Source organism: Perna viridis, chromosome 6 (genome assembly GCF_037379345.1).
Source record: "Perna viridis isolate PV_CMFRI_1.1 ecotype Kerala chromosome 6, ASM3737934v1, whole genome shotgun sequence".
Classification (NCBI taxonomy): domain Eukaryota; kingdom Metazoa; phylum Mollusca; class Bivalvia; order Mytilida; family Mytilidae; genus Perna; species Perna viridis.
The window spans coordinates 42,824,611-42,849,279 of record NC_142450.1 but is presented as its reverse complement, the minus strand read 5'-3'; the positions used below and the strand labels follow the sequence as shown (position 1 = coordinate 42,849,279).

The 24,669-nt window shown below is 31.1% G+C and overlaps 1 protein-coding gene across 10 annotated transcripts; it reads left to right on the top strand.

Moving 5' to 3' along the window:
* Positions 1 to 694: 694 nt before the first annotated feature.
* LOC148615059 (uncharacterized) lies at positions 695 to 24,620 on the top strand. Of its 10 annotated transcripts, XM_088589684.1 has the most exons (10): positions 3,229 to 3,373; positions 5,830 to 5,923; positions 7,512 to 7,585; positions 14,822 to 14,962; positions 17,026 to 17,706; positions 20,181 to 20,294; positions 21,472 to 21,582; positions 22,057 to 22,215; positions 22,750 to 22,866; positions 23,233 to 24,620. In XM_088589684.1, the coding sequence occupies exons 5-10, from the start codon at positions 17,037 to 17,039 to the stop codon at positions 24,600 to 24,602; spliced, it is 2,541 nt and encodes an 846-aa protein (XP_088445810.1). In that variant the 5' UTR covers positions 3,229 to 3,373; positions 5,830 to 5,923; positions 7,512 to 7,585; positions 14,822 to 14,962; positions 17,026 to 17,036; the 3' UTR covers positions 24,603 to 24,620. The 10 variants fall into 10 exon arrangements, with proteins under 10 accessions (XP_088445807.1, XP_088445809.1, XP_088445805.1 ...); XM_088589683.1 differs by lacking the exon at positions 5,830 to 5,923 and having other exon boundaries at positions 3,218 to 3,373; XM_088589680.1 differs by lacking the exon at positions 14,822 to 14,962 and having other exon boundaries at positions 3,230 to 3,373.
* The last annotated feature ends 49 nt before the right edge of the window (positions 24,621 to 24,669 follow it).

Genomic DNA, 24,669 nt, shown 5'->3' with positions numbered 1-24,669 from the left:
TTTGAATGTGAACCTTTACTTTGAAAGGGTGTTTTTTTTTAATTGATTGAAATATTGAGTATTATTTATAGAAACAAAATAGGAGCTTCAGGGTGATCCCAAAATTTTATTTGTACCCTTAAAAGTACAATACATGCATGACATAATCTTCTATATCTGTTTATTCTCATATTTGCCTCAGTGTTGATAAAAAAAAACGAACTTGTTATAATTTGAGATAAGAACTTAAATTTTGGTTCCAGCGTCAGCTTTTGATATAGGAAAAAACATAATGACAAGTGTTTATATAATATTTTGTATAGTCTTTTTGTATTAAATTTAATCGCTTGTGAAGACTCTGTTACACCTTAGTCAGGTGGTGATGTATGAGTCTTTGTAAAACCCTGACTACACTCAAAAAGAAATAAAAAATTAAAAAAAAAAGTGTTTATCTGTGGCTATTTACAATGACTTACGTTGAACCCTTGGCTATGACAAAAGTTTCAAAACTATATTGTCATGTTATTTATTACATATTGGGAGTTCACTTAACAAGCCAAACAAGGGACACTACTGTCTCCATCTAAAATTTGAATAATTTTTTAGTATATGCATGAAGAAAACGATTCTTTTGTACAGAATATTAAACATCAATTAAGATGACAATTTATCTATCATTTGTCATATTCACCTGATAATATACTTGTTGATTAGTTTTTACCTGTTCTTATTCTTATGACAAATTGTATGTGAAGAAAGATGTTATGGTGGGATATGTTCTGTAAGTATTTGTCTTTTATTTCAGGACTGTTTTGATTTGTTACTATGTATAAATTCCATTGAGGTGTACATAGTTGTCAACCAAGTGTGAACTAACATGGGAATAGTATTTGTTATATGTAGTTATAATATTCTGTGTAATCTAAATAATCTAGATTTCTTTATCTAGTATGCTTTGTAATGCTCTAATTAACAGCCTATGTAATAGAGTAATACTTATATCATGCTTCACTGGTGGCAAATAAAAAGATATAACACTCAACAATCATATATGTGTTCATAGTAGGTAATAAGGTGTATATTATCCTCCAGCGTAAATATGTCACCATTTTGTAATATGGGGGCTTCTAACCTTGTACTATATTTTTATACATATCGTGATGGACTTCTTTTAAATGGTTGTTTTCTTACATTATAGAAAGAATTCAGTGTCAGATGTTTAGTGACTTGGGATTTGTCTTATTCAATGAGTGCTTACTGTTAGTCAACATAACAGTGTCCTGTTGTTGTCTCATTGATATTCATTATTTCTGTTTTACTATCCTAATTAACCAAGTTGCTAGCCTGTGATGACTGAAAAATCCTTTCTCCATTCTAAGCCAGTGATTAAAAATGCATGTGACTTTTTAACCACTGTGTAGTGATTCATATTCTGGGAGAAATTCCACGTCATTTTACCTTTCCAAAATTTCTTTTAGATTTCTTGGGAGAAAATGATTCTCCTTTAGCCTATTCTTGATTTAAACTAATTATCCACTCTTGTTGGTAAAATTTAGATTTTAACATGCTTGCATAAGCTTGTGTTGAAAATGTAAACTTTTACAATCTCAGGTGGAGATATATAGATTCTCCTTTAGATTCGAGGGGATTTTGGTGAAGCTCGTGTGTTGAAATCTAAAATGTAACTATATTGAGTGGAGAAATCTTGTAATCCATGATAGCATTGGAGGAGAATCTGTTTATCTCATGAAATCTGTAGAAAACTCGGAAATGTAAAATTGCTGGAAAACTCTTGCAGAAATTTAATCAACGCCTGGTAATTAAAAAGTCACGTGCATTTTTAATCACCACCTTAGAATGGGAGAAATAATTTAAACTACTCTTTATTGACAGTGAATCTACATGTATCACACAAATTTCCATTTATTGTCCTTAAAAATCATGTATTCCATTGCATAAGCATCAGAAACAAATAAGATGACATTGAAAATTTCAAAAGAGTCATTATGACCAAATTTTGTTCATGCATTAACATAAACTCAACTAAAAACTTCAGATTTTCAGATGAGTAGTATAATATTTTTGTGTTAACCCTCTTGCTAAAATGGTTTGCCCCCAATCTTTAATTACTATTTTTCTCACTTCTCACTTTTGCTTTTTCCCCTTTTTAATCAGTCATAAATTGATACCATTACTATTTATTGTGTTTGGTACTTAAAATGTATAAGTGCTGAAGTAGTTCCCATCCTTTATTTCAATGGCCTTGTCAATACAATGAGTAATAACCAAATGTGGTCAATTGTTACAATGTTAAGGTCAAAGTTTATGATGAATCATAATTTTTATTGACTTATTTAATCAGTAGGATGTCTTTTTGTGTCATATTTTTATCTGAAATCTGATTCATTCCTTGTACAACTATGTCATTGGTAGGAATTTGCCTGAAATGGTTTTATGTTGATGTGAAGACAATTATTGTCAATAGAATTATTGCCCTTGGTATATATTAAGTTAAACATTATTAGCTATTATATACTATATAAATCTATGTAAACCAGAGATCTTGAATTTGTTCATACTAGTGTAAATGTATTTTGAAACAGTAATGCCTGCCTAAATCAAACCAATATATAGGGTTAGGTTAAGAAAAATCACACTTTTATGATGTATACAAAATGTAAATACATTTTTTTTATCACAGACACTCAGTGACTGAGTCTTATAAATTTTTATTATGTTAATACATGTAATGATTATTTTGATCACATCAACAGATTTTTCTAATAATTTTTTGGTAACATTAAAAGATATTTCAAGAATCTGTACTTATTAGATTAAAGAGAAGTGACCTAAATAAGTGTCGTACTCAAATAATACTTGACTATCTATTGGGTGTGTTTCATATATGTATTTATCTTATTGAAAGTCAAAAAACATAAACATTACTAAATATTTAACATTTAAGAAATCTTTTACTATATATTAAAATTAGCCCTCAATGAAAATTGAGAAGAAAAAGAACCAACTTGTATCAGAATGATAAAACAAGCCTTAGGTTGTTCATTTTCTTTAATTATGTAATAATTTAACCATTTCAACAATTACAAAACAATGCCTGAATGTATGCATGTACCAATTTGTTTATATATGTCAAATACTTTCATTTATTTTTTACTACATCACATGTTTGTTGTAGTCCAGTGTGTCAAAAAAGTGGTGCATAATTATTTGTACAATCCCATGTACTTGGATCATATCCAAATGTCCCATGCTCTCAAGTCAATGTGTGATGTAACTTCTATTGTAATATATTCTTGTTCAATTGGTTTAGATTTTAAGTGAATACTTCAGGAGTGTTGATACATTCTGTTGAAAGCCCTTGTAGATATTGATAGTGAGTATACTTCTACATCTTAGTTGTTATCTAATTAAATTAGTATATTTTGTGTTCTTTGCCCTATGATTTGAGAGTTCCTGCGCAGTTTTGCATGATTTTTATTTTCAAGATTGAAAAACTTTATTTAAAACAGTCAAACTTGTCTTAGTGACCACCTGTGTTCAGCAATAACATATCTTTTAATTACTATGATTGTAAAACTAACTGGTGTATAAAGACAACCTGTCTAATGTGACCATGATTTTGCTTTCCATTGGAAGGTCATTTAAAACAGGCTTGACTGTTTTGACAGAAACTTCAGTACTTTACATTCTTCAACCTTTCTACATATGGATTATATGTTGACCTAGTTGGTCCACAGGAGACCTTGGCCCCCAAATGCTCGAAAAGTTAGTTGATAGTATAAAAATAAAAATAATGGAAATCATTTGAATGGACCCCCACCCTTAGGCCAATCAGTTCCCCCTTTCCTGGATCGGCCACATGACTTCATATAGGTTTTAACAATCCTATTTCAGGCCTTGACATTCTTCAATCTTTAAGAAAAATAACAACCTGACTTCTTTACATGATCCTGTTTAATCAATGTTTCAATATGTCTAGACAAATTACTGATTAAAGCATGCAGGACATGTTAACATGATATAAGGTGAGAACAATTGAATTTTAAATGTATCTAAAATGGTTTTGCATAAACAATTTAGTACCTTCCAAAGACATGGTTTTACAAGAAGGAGACACTCCTGACATAAATATTAGATATGATTGTTCTAGAGATTTCATTAATATACATGTAAATTATAAGAGACACCCTTATTTGACTGTTTTAAGAGACCCCCTTGATATACATGTATGATTCTAAGACACACCATTGAAATACTATATGTACGATTTTATGTTTTAAGACACATCAATGACATACATGTAGATTTTCCTTAAAGAGAGACCCTAACCTATGTCATGTAACATGTGATTGTTCTGGAGACACCATTGACATACATGTAAATTTTTATAGATTGGAGACCTTGATTGACAAACGTAAGATTTGACTATTCAAGATACACCCTAGACAGACATGTAAGATTTTACTGTTTACAAGTGTTACTGTTTACCTCTTGACAAGTATACAAGATTCATATAAGGCAAGACTTTAATAGATACCCTAACATACAGGAAAGGTTTAACTGTTTAAGGTAGATAATATCTATTACAGGAGCAGTCTTTTGTGTTGTTTTGCAAAGTCTTACAGACACGTATATTTTAAATTAGCTGAGAGTATTTAAAATGTTGAACGAATAATATGCTTTAATTATTTTAAAAGAATTTTTGATATATAAATTTGTATGGTAAAATTACAAAAGCTCTTTTAAGGGGAGATAATTTGCAGAAAAATACTCTCTAAGGGGAGATGATTGATAGGAAATGTAAGGTCTGGGGAGCTGGAAAAACTTTCAGTGACTCTGACCCATATGAACACTTACATTTGAAATTCCTAAAAGAGTAAATAGTAAAACTACAAACATTACAAATACAAAATACAAATATTTTATTTAACACAGTTATAATAAGTGGTTTTGACCAATCTTGAAATGACATGAATTGGACATATTGAATATGTGTTATATATAATGTATAGTAGTAACAAATGTAGCTTACTGAATTGAAGTTATAAAGGGTTATGAAAATACAATTTATATATCAATTTATAAGACTTTCTTTTTTCCATGCAATCTGATATGATATTGGAAGACAACCTCAGTAATTTAGGATTTTTACTGTTAAACAATATACTTAGTTTTTTTTATAATATTAAACATATCAAAGTTTTTATATAAAGAAGAAATTTTCAGTATTAGTTCATCTCTTAGTGTGTTGTATAGATCACACTCAAATAAGAAATGTTCTTCGTCTTCAATGTTAATATGGCATACGGGGCATGTTCTATTGTCTTTTGGAATATTGAGGTGTCTTCCTCTCTCAATCATAAGCTGATGAGAGCTAATTCTTATTTTGGATATCATGGATCTCTCGGCCAGTTTATACAAATCATCTATATAATTTGGTCTAGTTTCAGACCTATAAAGTTTTCTATGAAAAGATAATTTTGAAGAATTACTGATATATGAATTTTGTTCTTGTATATATTGATCTGATATTCTTTGTTTAATCATTGGTAACTTTATTTTTAGTGCACTTGGGTTATTCATTAAATAGTCAAAGCCCAAGGTATCTAGTAACCTTTTGGTATTAGTTGTCCAAGTGTTTGAATCTTTTGTAATATAAAAAATTTGGTATAAAAGAGTAGTGTTATTGGATTAAATATGATTTAGAAATCCAATGATTGATTTATGTAAAACTAAAACAGAAAAATCTATCATCAGTAAATTTCGTTTGACATATTTGTAAATCATGTGATAGTGGTAACATAGAGGATGAATATCATTTCTTCTCAGGGTGTACCCACTACACTACGCAAAGAAATCGATACAGAATGAAATTGGACAACCATAATTTAATTTCTTCACCAAAACCTCACCTCTCACCAAGGTACATAGCATATATATTAAACAGTAGCTCTATAGAAATACTAAAAATAACTATCAAATTCAAGAATGAATGTTGGAATCGAAGGTCAATTTAATTTAACAGAAATTATATTATATATAACGTTAAAACTATAGATTAATCTGTTTTGATCAGATTTACACCACTGTCGCACCATGGTCATAAGTTTAGTTTATATGTAATGTATATTACATTGTACTGTGTTTGTTCATTCTATAACCATTTTCTGTCAATGTGTTAGTCTATTGTCTATTGTAATGAGAATTTTAGATTTTTTAATTTTTCAACAAAAAGAGTTCAGTGACCCCCAATTGTTTTATTAAAATATGAAAGAATGGCAATTTATTGTTTTATATAATTTTTTTTTAGAAATTCTATATACCAGGTTTTTAATAGTTACAAAACATTGAAATTTACCTGCAGAATCCATATCACAATGTTGCAAAAAAATGTCAGTTATCTAGAAATCAAGTTCTGTGACCTATGTTTTTTTTTCCCATTCAAAGTCATCTTTGAGAAAAACTAGAAAAACCTATGTTTTATTTGGTTTGATCTGCCTTTAAGAGACATCCCTGTTTCAGTCAGAAGCTTCCTCACAGGTAGACTTCAAAAACAGCACTAAATTAGCTTCATCACTGCTCAGCGGAGTAAACCATTAAAAAACTGGCAGGATTTGTTTTTTAACCAGTTCATGTGTCTGTTATTTTGTCACAGAATGATGTTGCCTTTAGCACCTCAACATTTTGATAAATTTCCTCCAATATTGAATAGTTGCTTGAATAGTATTGATTGTTCCCAGAAATCAGTAAACGCATGTTTGGAGGGGGACTTAGTTGAAAGTTATTGATTTAGGCTTATTGTCTAGATACTACTCATCAGCAGACTTACTGTTATACTTTTAAAAAAAGTTTCACTTTTTTTTGCACCTATGTTGGCTAAAATTTCTGAACATTGGCAATAAAATTAGCAGTTGAGGAATTTTCGTTTGACAGAATTTTGGAAGCCATAGGAGCCCCGAGTTGTGTATCCATTTTTTTACTTGGTGTGATCTCATAGACCGTAATAACCAAAATAAGATATACCAATTAGTACAACAATTTGTCAACTCTATTCATCGGATGCAACCATAAATTTTACCAATAAAATGTTGTTAAACTAAAGGACATTCAAGGAATAAAACATTCTCCCTGCTACACAGCATTTTCAGATGATCACATGTACAACACCTGTGAGCTGAAGACTATTTTAAGAAGTTTATGTAATTCTACTTAATATGCATTTTCTCCAAAAAAAGTGAAATCTTTTGAAAAAATATTGGAAAACCCATTGTCACTTTCTTCATACAAGAACATCATGTAATGTCTATATATAATTTCCTTCACTCCCCCCCCTTTTAGGGCTCTAAATAACCTGTACAACTTTGCACCATATTATCCTAAATCATTGAATTTACATATAAAAAGCTAGATTGAGTGGGATGGAAAATAAATCTGAATTCTGACCTTGGTGTGTTGTATGAACAAAACCAAGGTAGGATAATGATATTAAATATATTCATATTTATTTTTAGAATGGAGTTTCCATGTATGTTTTGGATTGATCCACGTGAATTGACATGTTAACTGTACAGATTTCCAGATCCAGGTATGTACATATAATTACTATATAGAGGAGATTGATGAATGCATCTCTACTATCTGTCTTGTTCATTGTCAATATTTGTTTTAAAGACATTTTCATTATACTAGTACTTGTATAAATTTATAATCAACTTAAAAACTACTTGTACATGTATATCAGTTTAATTTGTAAGAATTAGGTATAATCATCCTTACGATGATGAAATAATTGCAGTAAAGAATATCAATATCCATTAAATACTTATTAAACCCACTACCTAGGGTGCTTTTTAAACCCAGTACCTAGGGTGCTTTGGTCAACAATGACCTAAGATCTAGCTCCTCTGTATTATCATATTAAATGACATGTATAAATTGTGAAATCAAAATATATTTGTGATTGGGCTGAAGACTTGGTAAAATGTAAATGACATCTACTAAAACTATCTGGTGTGTAAAAATTGGCCCAAATAACTCAATACAATTTTACAATAAATAACGCCTCCTGAATTTAAATCTACATCTTTTCACTTGAAAAAGTGTTTGTTTGTTTGTTGGGGTTTAACATCCAAGCAGCAATATTTCAGCTATGTTCAGATGATGAACATGAAATTGATGATGAAATGAAAAAGGGATGGGACACAAGGACAATGGGGTCGACAAATTTTGATTGCCACTGGAAATAGGGAGAGGTGGGCAGGGTCAGGCAATTTAGCCTCCTGTGGTGGAGCCCTATGGTTCCTACTCTGGGGGAATACCACAGTAGGGTTCTTTAACGTGTGAGGAACGTGGCATCTTTCCCAACACAGTGCACCACTATGGTTTGCGGTCAGGTTTTCCATATTATAGCCTGACAACCCCAGCATGTCTCATGCCAGGAGTACCCCATTCCACCACCTATGGCACACATCCCAGTTGCTCTGTGGGCAGAGCGCCCAAGCCCCCGGCTAGGGTTCTGAGCACCATTTAATCGCCTTTTACGACAAGCTTAGTGCTGCTGCAGGCCTATTCTTTTAACACCCGGACCTGCATGGGGCCTTGAAAAAGTGAATTAGTGGATTAAGTCAAGTTACAAAACACCTGATGATTTTAGGAAATGATAAAGAAGGATATATCTTACAATAGAAATGCCTGCCCTGAAACCATGACTGAATTTATAGTGCCAAACTGTACATGTTATGTTGAACCAATACAAAAAGGGTTTTGGAAGAAATATTTCCTCATATAAAACAAAGTAGAATGATGTAGCTGTAGCAATAAAAATAATTCATATCAAAAAGAAAAAAAGAAGGAAACAGGTTTAATATTACTTATAAGGAAAGCAGGAAAACTTCACACTTTATTAGTCAAGTCATTATAATATGGGTATTTGACCTTTAGATTCTAAAATTACTGGCAAAGATGGACATACTATAGATTCTATAAGTTGTAAGGAATTAACTTTTTAATGATTTGCTTAACAAAGTACAAAGGTAGGAAGACCTGATAATAGTGTACACAAAACTGGTAAGATTTAGTTTTAGGTATGTTTGTTTTGTGTTAAATAAGTGATAATGGTAACAATGTTAGTCAATATATATTTATTTAGCTGCCTGCGGAAGGTGAGCTATTGTCATCATTTTGCACCATCCTCACAACTTATCCTTCAAAATTTTCTACTCAGTGAATTGTTACTAAATTTTGTAACCAGCATCCTTGGAGGTATCTTTGTAATAAATGCTTCAATTAAATTGGTTATTGGTAGAAAACATGCCATCGCTGTTGTAAGCATTGTTAAGTTGACAATTTCAAAAATATTACTTTTCTTATTCAGCTTTATGAGCACTACAGAAGTCTTATAAAATGAAAATGTTGTATGAAGATTGTTAATTAAAGTTGTAGCTGTTGAAAAACCAAAAAATGAAAGTTTTTCAGTTTTTAAATTACCTAAAAAAAATGAGGGCTTATAGTTGTATTGTGCTATCATTTGTCCATAGACAGTAGTGTCCAGACAATAAGTTTAGTATAAGTACATAGATCTTAATCAAAATGTACAACAAAGTGGCATATTACAAAAGAATATTTTGGGAAATAAACCCTTTAGGGATTAGGGGCAAAAGGGGCACTTGAAACAGCTTTTTCCTGCAATCTTTTTCACAAATAATTCAGAAATGTAAAGTTAAAAGTCGTTAGTTATGATGTCATAAAAGATCAAAGTATTGTGACACCATAACTTACGACTGATTTTGCTCTTAAGATTTTTTTGTGTGAAATTGACCACTGGTTTCCAGACAATAACTTAGGTAACAGTATTGGTGTATAGATCTTGATCAAATTATTCCACAATGAGGGAAGGTTTTGAATTACTCGTGGGCATAGTAGCTATTAAGAATTAGAAGCCAAAATGAACCAGGACTGCATTTAAACACTATCAAAATTTAGAGCTGTATCAAATTTGCCCCAACTGTTCAAGGTTTAACCTCTGCAGTTGCATTAAGCTGTACCTGCAAATCATTTTATTAGCAAATATCCTGAAAACAATGCAGATAGAAATAAGGAAATTCATCCTTTTAAAAAAGCCGACAAAAGTCTGTAGTTTTTCTGGGTGAGTCTTTAGAACCTCTATTTCCTCCACATTCATGGAATGTAACTTCCTGCGAGAAAGTATTTTTCCTTATTTTAAGTTCTCAACAGAAAATCAAAGAAAAAATGATAAATTTGTGAAACAAAAACTGCAAAAATGTTAAAATTACTAACAATATTTATTGTCCTTTAACTGTAATAGTATTGTTGTATCTAACTGATGAATTAATTACTGTCGGTAAAACTTACCTCCTTGTACTACGATTTTAATAAAGGTTCATCTTTCAGAAAATAAACTTTTGTTTCGTTTGACAATGAATAATTCTATGACATTATTTTCTGACATGTATGCTTTCACTTTTTTTCCTGAAAATAATGTTTACAACTAGTACAAAAGGTTACCTTCTCATGGCTTCAATATCATCATACAAATTCTGAATTGGTGCACTCATAGATAGTATTATTACATTTAAGACTAAGGATATTTGTATCTTACTCATAACAATATTGTATTGTCCTATGAGGGTAACATTAACATGTACTTGAACAATTTTCCTCCGATTGTAGAGATTATATGGTTAATTGATTTAAATTTGAAATGCATAGAAGATCTTTTTTAATTTAACATAATTACAGATTAGTCAATCTTGTTGTTACAATATTGCAGTGTTGTAGTTCCAAATTGTGTCACAGACATCACAACTCAGTTTATAAGATTGACTGTATATCGTACCAATGCTTGCATGAAAGAAAATTTTGAACTCAACAAAATATCTCAGTCCCCTCCCCCTCTAGAAGAACATGGTTTATAGCTTATAATAATTTACACATTTAATGCATGTGATAAAGGTATTTTGTTTTTAAATAAAGGAAGTATAACAGAGAGTAATAACATTCTTTCTCCCTCTATTGACACACAAAATTATTGCATCCTAATTCACTGATGACTAATGATTTGTTGATAAATCTTCCTTCTTGTATCATCTTAGAAATTCTGTTCTGTGTACTACAAAAAAGAAAGATATCTGGTGTATTGCCGCTTTCTTTTGCAATTTACAATGTTTTAAATCACTTAAGATAATATTTGATCACATGATTTTTATGATTTCCTGTGGGTATTAAAGATGCAGATTTACATTACCTTATACAGTAATTAACAATGATACATCATGTGTTTGGTGCATATATTTATGAACTTAATGCACCAACAATTGGAAGTAAAAGATTTGTACAATTTGTACCAGGAAAAGTTATCAATTGTTGTTTGAATGTCTAATTTTCCTTTTGTTGATTCAGATTAACAGTTACTTTGGTCAACTATACTTTTTATATGACCACACAAGTTTGTGTTTTCATAATGGTTGGGTGCTGTCATCATTGTCTACATTGTTATGTGTATGAGTATAAAACTAATGGACCATAAGTTTACCACAGAATAACATTATAACCTTGACCATTAAAATACTAGGTCACCCCAATGTTCTTAAAAACATTAAAATGCTAGGTCACCCCAATGTTCTAAAAATCATTAGAATCCTAGATCACCCTTTTCAATGTTTAAAAAAAAATTAAAATCCTAGATCACCCCAATGTTCTAAAAAAACCCATTAAAATCCTAGATCACCCCAATGTTCTAAAAAAACCCATTAAAATCCTAGATCACCCCAATGTTCTAAAACAAACATTAAAATCCTAGATCACCCTTTTCAATGCTCTAAAACATTAAAATCCTAGATCATCCTTTTCAATGTTCTATAAACATTCAAATTCTAGATCACCCCAATGTTCTTAAAAAAAAAACCCATTAAAATCCTAGATCGGCCCAATGTTCTAAAAAAAACATAAAAATTCTCGATGACCCTTTTCAACGTTCTAAAAACATTAAAATCCTATATTACCCTTTTCAATGTTCTGAAAAAATTAAAATCCTAGATCACCCTATTCAATGTTCTAAAAAAGCATTAAAATCCTAGATGACCACTTTTTAATGTTCTAAAAAACATTTACTCTTTTTTTAATGATAACACTTTTATAGTTGACTATCTCCACAGGTATTTATTTTTTGTTAATGTTGGATTTATAATCATTTTCTCTTACTAGGAGAAAGAATATAATGCTCCATGGTGTACAGCTTGATAAGAACCAGAATCGTTGGTAAATTGATTCAGTTCAAAATTGTTTAGGCTTCAGATGTAGAACATATATTGTCAAAGAAGACTGGATATTTACAAAACATGGTAGAATATCCAAAATCTAAATAAAAAATATGAAAATTAATTGGAAATAGTGAATAACCAAATATAGATTTATATGAGTGTTCTTGGCTTGAATTATAGTATTCAACAATTACTAATTGATTATCCTATTCCATGATCTTTTATTATTTTTAACATTAGTTTTAAATTCTGTGATTGTTGGATTGTTTTGCTTGGTGGGAGAAAGTAATAGAGTGAAATTACTGAATTTTAATTATTGTAACCTATTACTACAACATGCTTTCTAGAGTAAATTGTTTTACCGAGTATATCAAAGAGCTTTATAAGAAAGAATTGTTTTGCTTAAATCAGTTAAAGCTAAATTTTTTACCAAATGGACTCTAACAATGACCCACTATTTTTTTTACCAAATGGACTCCAACATGGACCAATTTGAAAACAGAGCTTAAAATAAATCAAATCTCGATACATGGTTACATGCTGTATATTAAAGTAACTGAAGAATTAATGTCCCCATTTAAATTGGTCAATAAATAAGCATGAATATATTTTAAACATGTACTATCCTTTAAAAAAGATTGCAGACGCAGTAAAAATTGTTCTTTTCACTTACAATTTTGTACATTTCATTCAGGAAATAACACATGGCACACAATTTCCTTTTTCAATACAGTTTTTTTAATGCCACTAAGTTATTATTATATGGCTAATCTGGAAACAGAATTGCGATCAGGTGACTTGCGTTGCCATTGAAGAGCGTGTTTAAGTTCAAAGGGTAAAAAGCGAAGCTATATACAGACTATGTCGAAAAAAAATTTTTGATCTAATTTTTAAAAGTTATGGCCGTAACCAAAATAACCAACTTAAATCTCCCTTTACAGAAGTATGGAACCTTGTGCCATATTATAATAGAGATGTGATTCACTGATACTCAAGTTATTGTCTATATAACAAACCAACATTTCCTTAAATGGAAGGTCTGTACATAAAATCTTCCAGAAAACTGTTGCCACATATTATTTACCAAATAATGAGAACAATATTGTTAAGAATGTGAAGTTGACTGGTCTTTAATCATATTTGACTACCCATACTATCTTGTATTTATCAAGATCATGTGAAAGATTGTCTCTTCCTAATTTACTATTATTCCTCTAGATTATTGGCTCACTGATAATAATAGTACATGTTCATTTCTGTGCAGTATATTATTAGTTCACCAGGCATCGTTGTCATCTGTTAACAATTTTTAAAAAATCTTTCCCTCTGAAACTACTGAGCAGAATTACATGAAACTTTGCACATATGTTCCTTGGGGTATCTTGCACAAAATTTGTGTTTAGATTTTTGATCCGTCTAAAAACATGGCTGCCGTTACTAAAAATAGAAGACAGGGGTCAGACAGTAGTTAGCTAAATTCTGACATAAGTGAAAGTGTTTAGCATGATGAGATCTATCTGTGGTTAAATTTTCATTTTAATATGTCGAGCCATGTAGGAGTTATTGCCCTTTTTCAACGTTTTTTGCTATTTTTAATGTTATTTCTTACAAAAGTCTTCTCCTCTGACCCTACTGGACCAATTGAAACCAAACTAGGTATGAATGTTCCTTGGAGAATTGTGCATAAAAGTTATGATTATTTTTTTGATCCTTTAAAAAACATGGCTGCTGTTACTAAAAATAGAACAAAGGGGTCAGACTGTAGTTTTGCGCATTTATCTCCAAAAGCATTAGGTGTAGCCAAATTGTGACATAGGGTAAAAGTGTTCAGCATGATGAGATCTATCTATCTATGTTAAGCCATGTAATGGTCCTTATGATATGTCCTACCAATTAGAATTGTTAGACAACTTCTTGTTAAATTTATTGCCATTGAAAGACAAAATTCAGGTTTCTGGGAGCCTCTTGTTGACATAAAGAGGCAGAGTAGGGTATAGTACAGAGCATGACTAAGCATGAAATAACAAGTTATATGACTCATGGAAATATGTATGTATAACTTGGAGTCCGAGTTGCTCATTTGCTTTTGTTGCTTTGTATGTATGATTTTGGTTACTTTGTGTTCTTTGTTGTGTATGTCTGTTTTCCATGTCTGGTCTTTGTCCCTGGATTACATTCTTTTGATTACTGCTATACCTTAGTTACCTTGATTACTCTTTTGGAATGTGCAAAAAGGACTAATTTATCTGGAGACTTGTTACAAATCAAAGTATAAATCATTAGCAGTCAGTAAACACTTCAGACTTAAGGCTTAAGGAGTGATTCTCTGTTAATACAATAAATACTATATATGCAATCATGTCCCCAACTTTACCATACCTTTATTGTGTATGTAGGAAGGGAAATCACAACACAGATTTAATACATCATTACTCATGGAATCAGCTTTTTCTTGTTTTATTTTCAATTTTAGAAAATTTTGAATATTTTGATTAGATGTTATGAGCCATGTTAAAATTCTTTTCTTTCTGAATTTCCATAAGGGCCTTTTCAAGACTTAAAAACCTAGCTGGCACATGCAGGTCTATCCAGGTTTGAATTCCTTAACAATGAACAAGATGTCACTTTAGATCTTCATGTAACATGACTTCCTGAGATATAAATATCAACAATAGTTATAGGAAGTAAGTTATGTAATTCAGATAGTGTTACCAAATTTAAAATGTTTAAGGGTTAAATATAACCATGCAGCAGATCATTATTGATCCGTTATTAATGTAAAAAATTTCAAAATCCTATTATTAACAATTTAAAGTGTGTGAAAAAAGCAATAAAACATGACCTATAAACATCTATCACTCTATAAAAATAACTTGCCCTAAAAAGACTCAGATTTAATAAATATCAATGTTGTGATTCTATCAAAATGAAACCTGTAAAGAAAGCCCACCTGCCTTATCTGACCAGGATTTTGTACAGACTGTTAAAATCATCAATTTATATAGTGTTTACCAGCTGACTGGAAACCGAAACTAAAACAAGATGTTGAAACTAAATTGCACAATAAGGAAATAATGAGGAAATTATACAATACTAATGTAAGTACATGGTATGGTATTTCCTATTACCAGATGTTCATTCAAGTCATGGATATTGTCAATTAAAGTATTGACTAAAACAAAAAAAAACTATTTATATTTAAATCATGGCTTTTTTCACAAAAATGCTATAAAAAGTCTGTATTTTGATTAAGTTTATATTAATAGTTGACTGGGAAAATTTTCTTGATTACATATAATACAAGTCTTATAAACAAGCTGAATTAGATATATAGCGTAGATGGTTTGCAGAAATATCTGTGGTTTTGTAGGTGACTCTTATGTTAATGTTATTATTGTAGTGTTAACTATTGAAATATTTTATTTTTTTCCAACTGAACGAGCTGCTTACTGCTAATACAAACTTAATTTGGTCAGATTACACAACTTTTGGCAAAATTTATAAAACACACATTTTTTATGTGTTTGAAGCTTGAAAGAATGAAGAAAACTTGTTTTCCATTTTTTATAGAAAATTTATAGAAAATTGATTTAACATTTAATGATAAGAAAATCCTTTTTTTTTATTGCAAAAAGCTATATGCCAATGGAGAAGTAAACAGTTCTGTGACATGTAATTAATTATACTTCAAAAATAAGAGTGTGTGTTTGGCCAGTCTCTCTGTTTTGTGCATATTAATTTTTTTTTTATCATATTTCCTTTTTATTATCCTTACAATGTTTATGGGTATATATGAATACATTTGCCCATTTGAACAGCTGAACAATTACAACAATTTGGATGAAACTATACTTGAAATTGTATAATAATCTTGCAATAAGCAGGACAATTATTGTTAGATGCTTGCAGAGTGAGATAATGAAGCATAAGGGTTTAATATGCTTTGAAAACTTCTTTTGAACTGTGCAACATTTACTTTCAATCAAGTTTGGATGTGAACCTTGACCTTTAATAAATTGGGATGTACCTTTTAAAAGTAGATAAAAGTTGGGTTCTGATCAATTATTTGAATCATTACAGGATTATGTCTCTTTGAAAATTGAATTGTGGCTCCTGCAAGGAAATTCTAATTTCTTTAGAAAATATTGACAACTGTCAACTATTTGCAATTTGTCAACCTTATCACAAATGAGAATAAGACCATCATGGTTGGTGGTTATTAAATGTGATAAGTTGTTATAAAAATCTTTCATAATTAGATATTTCACATATTGCAGATAGCTATATGAAATATTGCATCAGATGATGTATCTCCTTGATTTAGTACTGTAATAGATTTCCAATCTAATGATTGTTATATTTAGCTTGATCTTACATTGAAAAAATTGATATTACATAATCTAACTAAAGAAGGAACTATATGTATATGTTACACTTCATTGGACTTGTTTGTTATCTGGAAAAAAAAAGGTGGTATCATATTTACTTCCTAAACCTGACCAAGTTGTACAATTCTGTATGAAAGAGTTAAGATGGTTATTTTCTACTGCTTGTTAAATTGATACAATATAGTAATTTTCAAGTGTCTTAAATCGAAAGCAACTGTGTAAAAAAATGTGGTCCTGTGAGTTATGTCATGTCACTTCCTATGTCTTCCGTTTGTGGTAATTTTACTTAATTAATTGATAGACAAATTCTTGATGTAATTTTTTGTTAATTTAGAAGCATTTTCATGTTATATTTTCAGACTAGATTGAAATGGATGAGGAGTATAACTTTGTTGGTAGGGCTGATTTACTTGGGCAAAGTCTGGATGCCTGGAGGCAGGGGTTTCGTATCTATGGATTTTATGGAATGACTAAAGTTGGTAAAACAAGACTATGCACTGAATTCATAAAGAGTGTGAAATGCTCTGATGATAGTAAAATAATAGAGACAGTGTTCGATTTTAAAGATGCTGACCTAGTATCTTATAAGGCTTTTGAGGCTTTGTTGTTCCTTCAGTTTGAGATTAAAGAAGAAAATAGATCATCACTTGGCCGCGAACATATAGTTAGGTATGCTAAGAACAATGCTGACAAAAAATTTATCTTTGTCTTTGAAAGTCTGGAGGAAGCAATGCAAGCGCATAAAGATGGGTCAGGACCAAGTCAATTTGAAGAGTCATTATGGGATAAAATTTACCTGAATATTGTACAGAAGTTTCTTCATTCTACCGACAACATTTATTTCTGTTTGACTTCATGTACATGGGCAAAGTTTGCTACATTTTCTAGAAAAGCACTTCTCCTGAAGGTACCTCCTCTCTCTACAGAGGAGTCAGTCATGCTGTTAAAACTAGTAGTGGCTGATAAAGTGGAAGATGAGTCTTGTCTTGAAACTATTGCTGAACTGTGTGATGGGCTACCAGGATCTATAGTTAATGCTGGTATGTATATATCTTTATTAAAGATTGTGAGCTTGTTATTGAGGGATGGGCATTGATAAATTGATGCCTTATCATATTTAGTAAAAAAGTAAATAGAGCTCTGGAGCATAGCTTTCAGTCTTTAGGAATAGAACTTTAGTTTAAGACATATGTTTTTCCACACACTTAAACTGGTGGAGACATTAATTTTGTCAATGTATGTCTTGGTCATTTATCAGGAAATTTGAGAACCACAGAGTAATGGTTATTGGTAAATACAGGGTTCAAATTCTGTTCTGCTGTCAAAACTTGTTATACAATTATATATATTTATTCATGTAAGGATATTTCAGCAATAAATCAACACTATTTGAAGTGAGAGTACAACTCAGGCATCTTAAAATAGCTTTTGTTTCAAAACAGTAAATTCCCTTAAAAGTAATTTACAAAAAGTTCTTTTTATCAAAAATCTAAAGTAAGTATAATTATATATAATTATATATATTTATTATATAATTATAAGTTGTGATTGATAACAAACCAGTCGAGGTAGTCACCTGAATACTAAAATAAGGAGACAGAATCTTCATTTATCCTTCCGTCTAAACCTCTCCAGTCAATTATACTTACTTTAGATTTTTGATAAAAAGAACTTTTTGTAAAATACTTTAAGGGGAATTTACTGTTTTGAAACAAAAGCTATTTTAAGATGCCTGAGTTGTACTCTCACTTCAAATAATGTTGATTTATTGCTGAAATGTCCTTACATGAATAAATATATATATACTCTTTTTCCTCTTATCTTTTTTTTCGATACATGTCTATATTTTGTACATTTTTATGAACTATGATTTATTTTGTAGTGTGTTTAGTTATGCAAAAAATTACTTATTAGTGTTAAGAGCCTTATTAGTCCTCTCACTACGCTGTACAATTTTTTACACTGCATTAAGGCAAGGCAGGTGGTAATTCTTTCATTATACAGTTTCAAATACCTCAACATTGTAAGGACAGATACTATAAATAATCTATAAATACTAGAAGCAATCAAAGTGATACAAGTAAAATATTCTCTCACAAAGTTGTAGGTGTGACTTATTGCCATAGTACTCTATAAAGTTGACAGTTCTTGATGTCATCCCTGTAAAATATTCTCCCACAAAGTTGTAGGTGTGACTTATTGCCATAGTACTCTATAAAGTTGACAGTTCTTGATGTCAACCCTGTAAAATATTCTCCCACGAAGTTGTAGGTGTGACTTATTGCCATAGTACTCTATAAAGTTGACAGTTCTTGATGTCAACCCTGTAAAATATTCTCCCACACAGTTGTAGGTGTGACTTATTGCCATAGTACTCTATAAAGTTGACAGTTCTTGATGTTAACCCTGTAAAATATTCTCCCACGAAGTTGTAGGTGTGACTTATTGCCATAGTACTCTATAAAGTTGACAGTTCTTGATGTCATCCCTGTAAAATATTCTCCCACAAAGTTGTAGGTGTGACTTATTGCCATAGTACTCTATAAAGTTGACAGTTCTTGATGTCATCCCTGTAAAATATTCTCCCACAAAGTTGTAGGTGTGACTTATTGCCATAGTACTCTATAAAGTTGACAGTTCTTGATGTCAACCCTGTAAAATATTCTCCCACAAAGTTGTAGGTGTGACTTATTGCCATAGTACTCTATAAAGTTGACAGTTCTTGATGTCAACCCTGTAAAATATTCTCCCACGAAGTTGTAGGTGTGAATTATTGCCATAGTACTCTATAAAGTTGACAGTTCTTGATGTCAACCCTGTAAAATAAATCAAAACAGAAACAAACATTTATATTGATTTAAACTATGTTCACATCAAGTCTTTATCAGGCAGGAGTTGATTCATACATGTCAAAAAACCCACAGAACTCCATTTTGTTGCTTGTTAAGAAACCATTTTAGACCACATAACCAGTCTAAGTTTTTAATTTGGGGGCTGTGCTTTTGATATAAAATATATATTGATTGTACATTAAATTAGCACTTTGCAAGATTTATTGTTCTTGATTTGGTTGATTTTAGTAGGAAGTTATGGTGTAGTTTTCTAAAAAGCACAAATCTAAATACAGAAAGGATTATTGTCACATTAAAATATACCATGTGTACATTGTAGACCAATAGAGCATTGTCTGATCCATGGGTTTTTCTACACGATGAATCACTTTACCCTGGGCAGTGTCTGAATTTTGTATGGACTGGTACTTAATACATCCTCAGCATTATAGGAAAATTTATCTACTTGGTTGTTCCTTTTAAAATGCAAGAATATTGTTCTCATGTTGGAGGTAGGCAAAAAACAAATTAGTTCAGGAAAGCAACATGAAAAGTTTTAACCTTGTGACTAAAAGGTTATTTTAAACTTACAAGTAAACAATCCAGCTAGATAGAAAGTGCCTCATGTATTGGAAAAAATTTTATATTTCTGTATTATACATATATTGAATGCTATTTGACAGGCACTGACATGGTACAGAATAGTGAACTGACCAATGAAGATATAGTATGTATATTGATTGAAAGGAAACTACAGGCCCTTAGTGGAGAGTTCTTGCCATCTACAGCTAGACTAGGTTGGTATTGGCATCATATAATAGAACCATCCTTGATATTAAAATTTAAACTCTTCTTTTGACTTTTTACTATCTGTAATTTCTAATTCAGTCACAGTAGCATATCATCGTACTAACAGTTTTTGTCAAATTATGTAACTACACTTAAGTGTTTTCTAGAGAATTTTTAAAAATACACTTGTATTATTTCATTTCACCACTGGTTTAAGGAGGTAGACCTAGTGTAAGGGACACAACTCTTAGAAATCATTGGAATGTTTGTATTCAGCATTTTACATCAATCTCATGTAAGCATCAAAGTAACTTGGACTGATCAAATGAAAGCTTGAAAGACTTTAGTGAAATTTAATATAATACAAACATATCACTGATTTCATGAGTTATGTCCCTTATCCCAGGTCTACTTCCTTAAGTTTCTTCAAATACTTGATTTCACCCAAGAATTCCTTTTTTGTTTCTGATAAGTTGATAAATATGTCAAGTACACTTGACCTGAAACTATTTACCCCATTGTAAAGGTGGTTTAAGATGTGATTTCCCAAGCAATCCATTGATTCAGTTGGTGTTATATTAGTTGTAAACATTACAGATTATTTCAATAATAAATTACCTAGATAACATATCTGACAATATTAAACAGGTGAAAAATACATTAGTATAGATTTATTGATAACTGATATATATTTTTTTATATATCCAGGTCAAATATTCAGCTCTCATTTGAATTTACTGTGTTTTTAATGGGAGGTTTTAGCTAGAAATACAGTTATTGAAAAATCTACCTATTTCCATAGGTAGACCCAGGTTGGCTTACACCCGCCCCTTTATGCTGGAAAAGTTTTGTTGATTTTATAGTAAAAATGAAAAATCATTGGAGTAAGCCCTCAGTTCAGAATTTTGGGATCCACCACTGATTTCTCATCAAATAATATTATACCTATTGTTATTTTGTATTTATAAGAATACTAAAATTCTTATCTGATCTTGTTAATGCAACAAAATCAAGGTGTCCATGTTTAAGGAGGAACAAATTAAGTATGTTGTCAACAATTAATAAGCATAAACACATTTTCTGTCCATGTGAGGCTTGTAAGGGTAGTCAAGGATGAAAAACAATTCATATTCATCATGATTAGTTTCATCAATAGTTAAGTAAGCCATTATTTTCTTCCTACAGCTGACAGTGTTCATAGTTTAGTGAGGAAGATCTCATTAGAAAGGCAAGAAAATCTCAAAGTAATAGCAACCACTCCAGGAATGTCCATGACTGTTGGTGCACAAGCTTTTGGTATGCATTTCTACATGTATAGTCCATCATTTGCACGAGTTATTATATTGAATTGAACAATATTTTATTATTAATATTAGCATTTTCCATTTTTTCGAATAAGGTGAATAGTTTTTCCTGCTTTAATTTTCTTTGTTTTATTCTGGCAACCAAAATTAAAAGCAAGATCAGTGCTTGTACCTTAAAGGAGATAACTAAAATTATAGCCATATAACAAAACAATAAACAAATCCTAAAGTCTTCCTGTTCAAAATCCTCCGAAGAAAGCATGATACAATGCCATCATTGTAATAGTATCAGCTGTAAAGTTAAAATAAATAGTGAAATACTAGTTCCACATGAACAATTAGATATGGATATTATCAAAAAAATTATAAGGAATGCAACTGTACTCAGTAACAGTTCATCACATGAATGTATTAACATTTAATATTACAAATGAGAAAGTATGTCAATATTTTAAATATTTTGTAGATTATGAGAAGGAAGCTCTATTCAAGTTTGATGTGTTGATCCCTCTTAAGTACCGAAGTCTTGTAGAGGCTGATAAGAAAAGTAAAGACATCTCCGTCCATCCCATTACTATGGAGTTCATGAAAATTCACCATGCTTCTACCACTACTAAAAGTGAAGGTAAACAGTTTGTAGGTGTACTATTTATAGCTTTTTTTGTAGTTTCATTGGGATCTCCCAAATTGAAACAAAAATAATAAATTATTATTATAAAGCAGACTTTGAAGTATAAAAGCTGAAAATTATCTTTCTTGTGCCTTATTTAGGGTGTGCTCATCTTCTCATTCAAAAAAAAATATTGAAGAAAATTGACTATCAAAGTTGGTGATTACCTTTTTTCCATCCAAGTTCAATTTTAATTTCATCTTCTGAAAAAGCTTTTATGAATTATTGTCTTTATTCTGGAATTATCATGGGTTTTAGAGCCTGGCAAAGAAAATGATTTGTGCTAAATGCATGGTTTTTATACATGTATAAACAATGAAGTGAAAGTGGGTCTGATACCTTGTTTTGTATAGTCACAATGAAGCATGCCTTGTGAAGTGAAACTCAGTCACCTTATGAATAAGTCCATTTGTAAGGTGAAGAAAAACAATTTTTCGTTTCTACCTCAGTATACCAAACCATTATATTAATATTTCTGTTTTTTTGTAGCAATAGCTAAGAAGGTACAGAAACTGATCAATGATTACTATGATAAGTTAGAGAGAGTAGAGCCACAGGAACAATCTATGGAGTATATTAATGAATTAAAGGATTATAGAAAACAAGGTGATCATTACTAAACATATCCATGATCAGTATACTGAAGGATGTCAGTTTGTGAGTAAATGGATTTACTTGTGAAAGGGGAGATAACTCGAGTTCATTTAAAAAAAAAACTACACTTATTTGTGATGGTTAAGCAGATTTTAGGCCAAATATTTCCAGTTTAAGTACATTTACAAAGTACATATTTTTGTAATGATTAAGCAGATTTTCAGTACAAAACATTTTCAGTTAAAATACATTAACATAGTGTATATTTTATTTATCATATATTTGTTTGACTTTTGCATGTAATTGAAACAGATGTTTATTGTTCTTAACACAAGTTTACTCTGTGATTATTGACTTGTGTCAACTTGTCTGTTGAAGGTTTTCCAGATAACTTTGTTCCAGCTGGTCCCAATATACCTGTTACCTTACCAGATTCAGGGGCAGCCAGTCTGGAATCTACTCCAAGTTTGGAATCTATAACAGATAATACTTTTTCTATGAATGTTATCCGGAGGACTTCAGCAACACCAAAACTAAATGATTTGTCTCCAGCTACATCGACTGACAGGGAAGATAAGGCTGGATTTCCCTTCCAAACAAATGATAACCTTCACAAATCTAGTGAACAGAAACCTAGTCTGATAAAAAATATAATGGGTAACAGTACAAGTGATGACCATACATACAAAGATGTCAGTTTAGGTCCAGAAGAAATCACACAGCACAGATTAGTTAATATGAGAATGAATCTTGGTTGTAGTATAGAGGAGAATGATAGAATAACTATAACACCTGAACGAAGACTGTCTGAAATGATGAAAAGAAACAATCTTAGCAGATCTGCTAGTGCTCAAGAGTACACGGACCCAAAATCTAGTAACTTAAGCCGAGCAATGACAATACAGGAAAGTATTGCCCTTCAGATGAAAAGGAGTACTCTAAATAGATCAGATGCAGTGGAAGTTAGTGATGTTAGATGGGATGACTGCAGTGGAAGCTCTCAAAACATAACTAGTGGAGAGGGGAGTTCTCAAAGTAGTAATTTGTCATCTGATAGTAGAAATTCTTCATGTGAAAGAAATGATACTGTTTCCCTAGATGATAATATGAATGTGCCTTGTGAAAATAGTAGTGATTTCAATTCTAGTCATGCAAATGAATCTTCTGACAGCATTACAGCGTTAAGATCAATAGGCTCTCCAATTGTTCGACCTAAGACCACTATGTATAGACCAAGGAAAGACAATAGTGATAACTCATTAAAACGACTTCTATTTGGTCAGTTTTCTTCTCAACCACAGGACAGTTATTGTAGTGAAGGAAACTTCAAGGAACCAGTGGAAAACTCGTGCTCTTTTGGTGAGCGCTTGGAACCAGTAGAAGACTCATGTTCGTTTGGATCTTCTACAGACCCAAAGTCATTCAGTAAAGATCATTTTAAGAGTGAGACTATGGACAAAGATCTGAGAAGTTCTTCATTAAACTTTGATTCTCTTTGTGACTGTGAAAAATTGAAAATAGATTCGACTTACTCTGAAAACAAGTTGCAAAGTGAATCAGCAGATCTGCCAAAATTTTCAATGTTGTCCCTACTGACAACATCTAGTCAAAGTTGTGACCTGGACAGTTTAAACCAGGCTGCTGCTGCACCACCCAGTTTCTCTTGCCTACAAACAGACAGAATACCTAATAGGGCTGAGCAATTGAAATTATTGTTGCAAAAAAAGAATGTCAACAATTTGAAATAAAGTTGAACTTTTGTTTCATTTATCTTTACTACATGTTTATGAGGCCAATGATAAGTTAAAAACACCA

Bases quoted from the DNA above. Each gene is read 5' to 3' on its own strand.
- LOC148615059 (XM_088589681.1), top strand. From the start codon at position 17,037: ATGGATGAGGAGTATAACTTTGTTGGTAGGGCTGATTTACTTGGGCAA. The intron at 17,707-20,180 runs GTATGTATATAT...GCTATTTGACAG, and splicing joins AGGATCTATAGTTAATGCTG to GCACTGACATGGTACAGAAT. The intron at 21,583-22,056 runs GTATGCATTTCT...AATATTTTGTAG, and splicing joins TGTTGGTGCACAAGCTTTTG to ATTATGAGAAGGAAGCTCTA.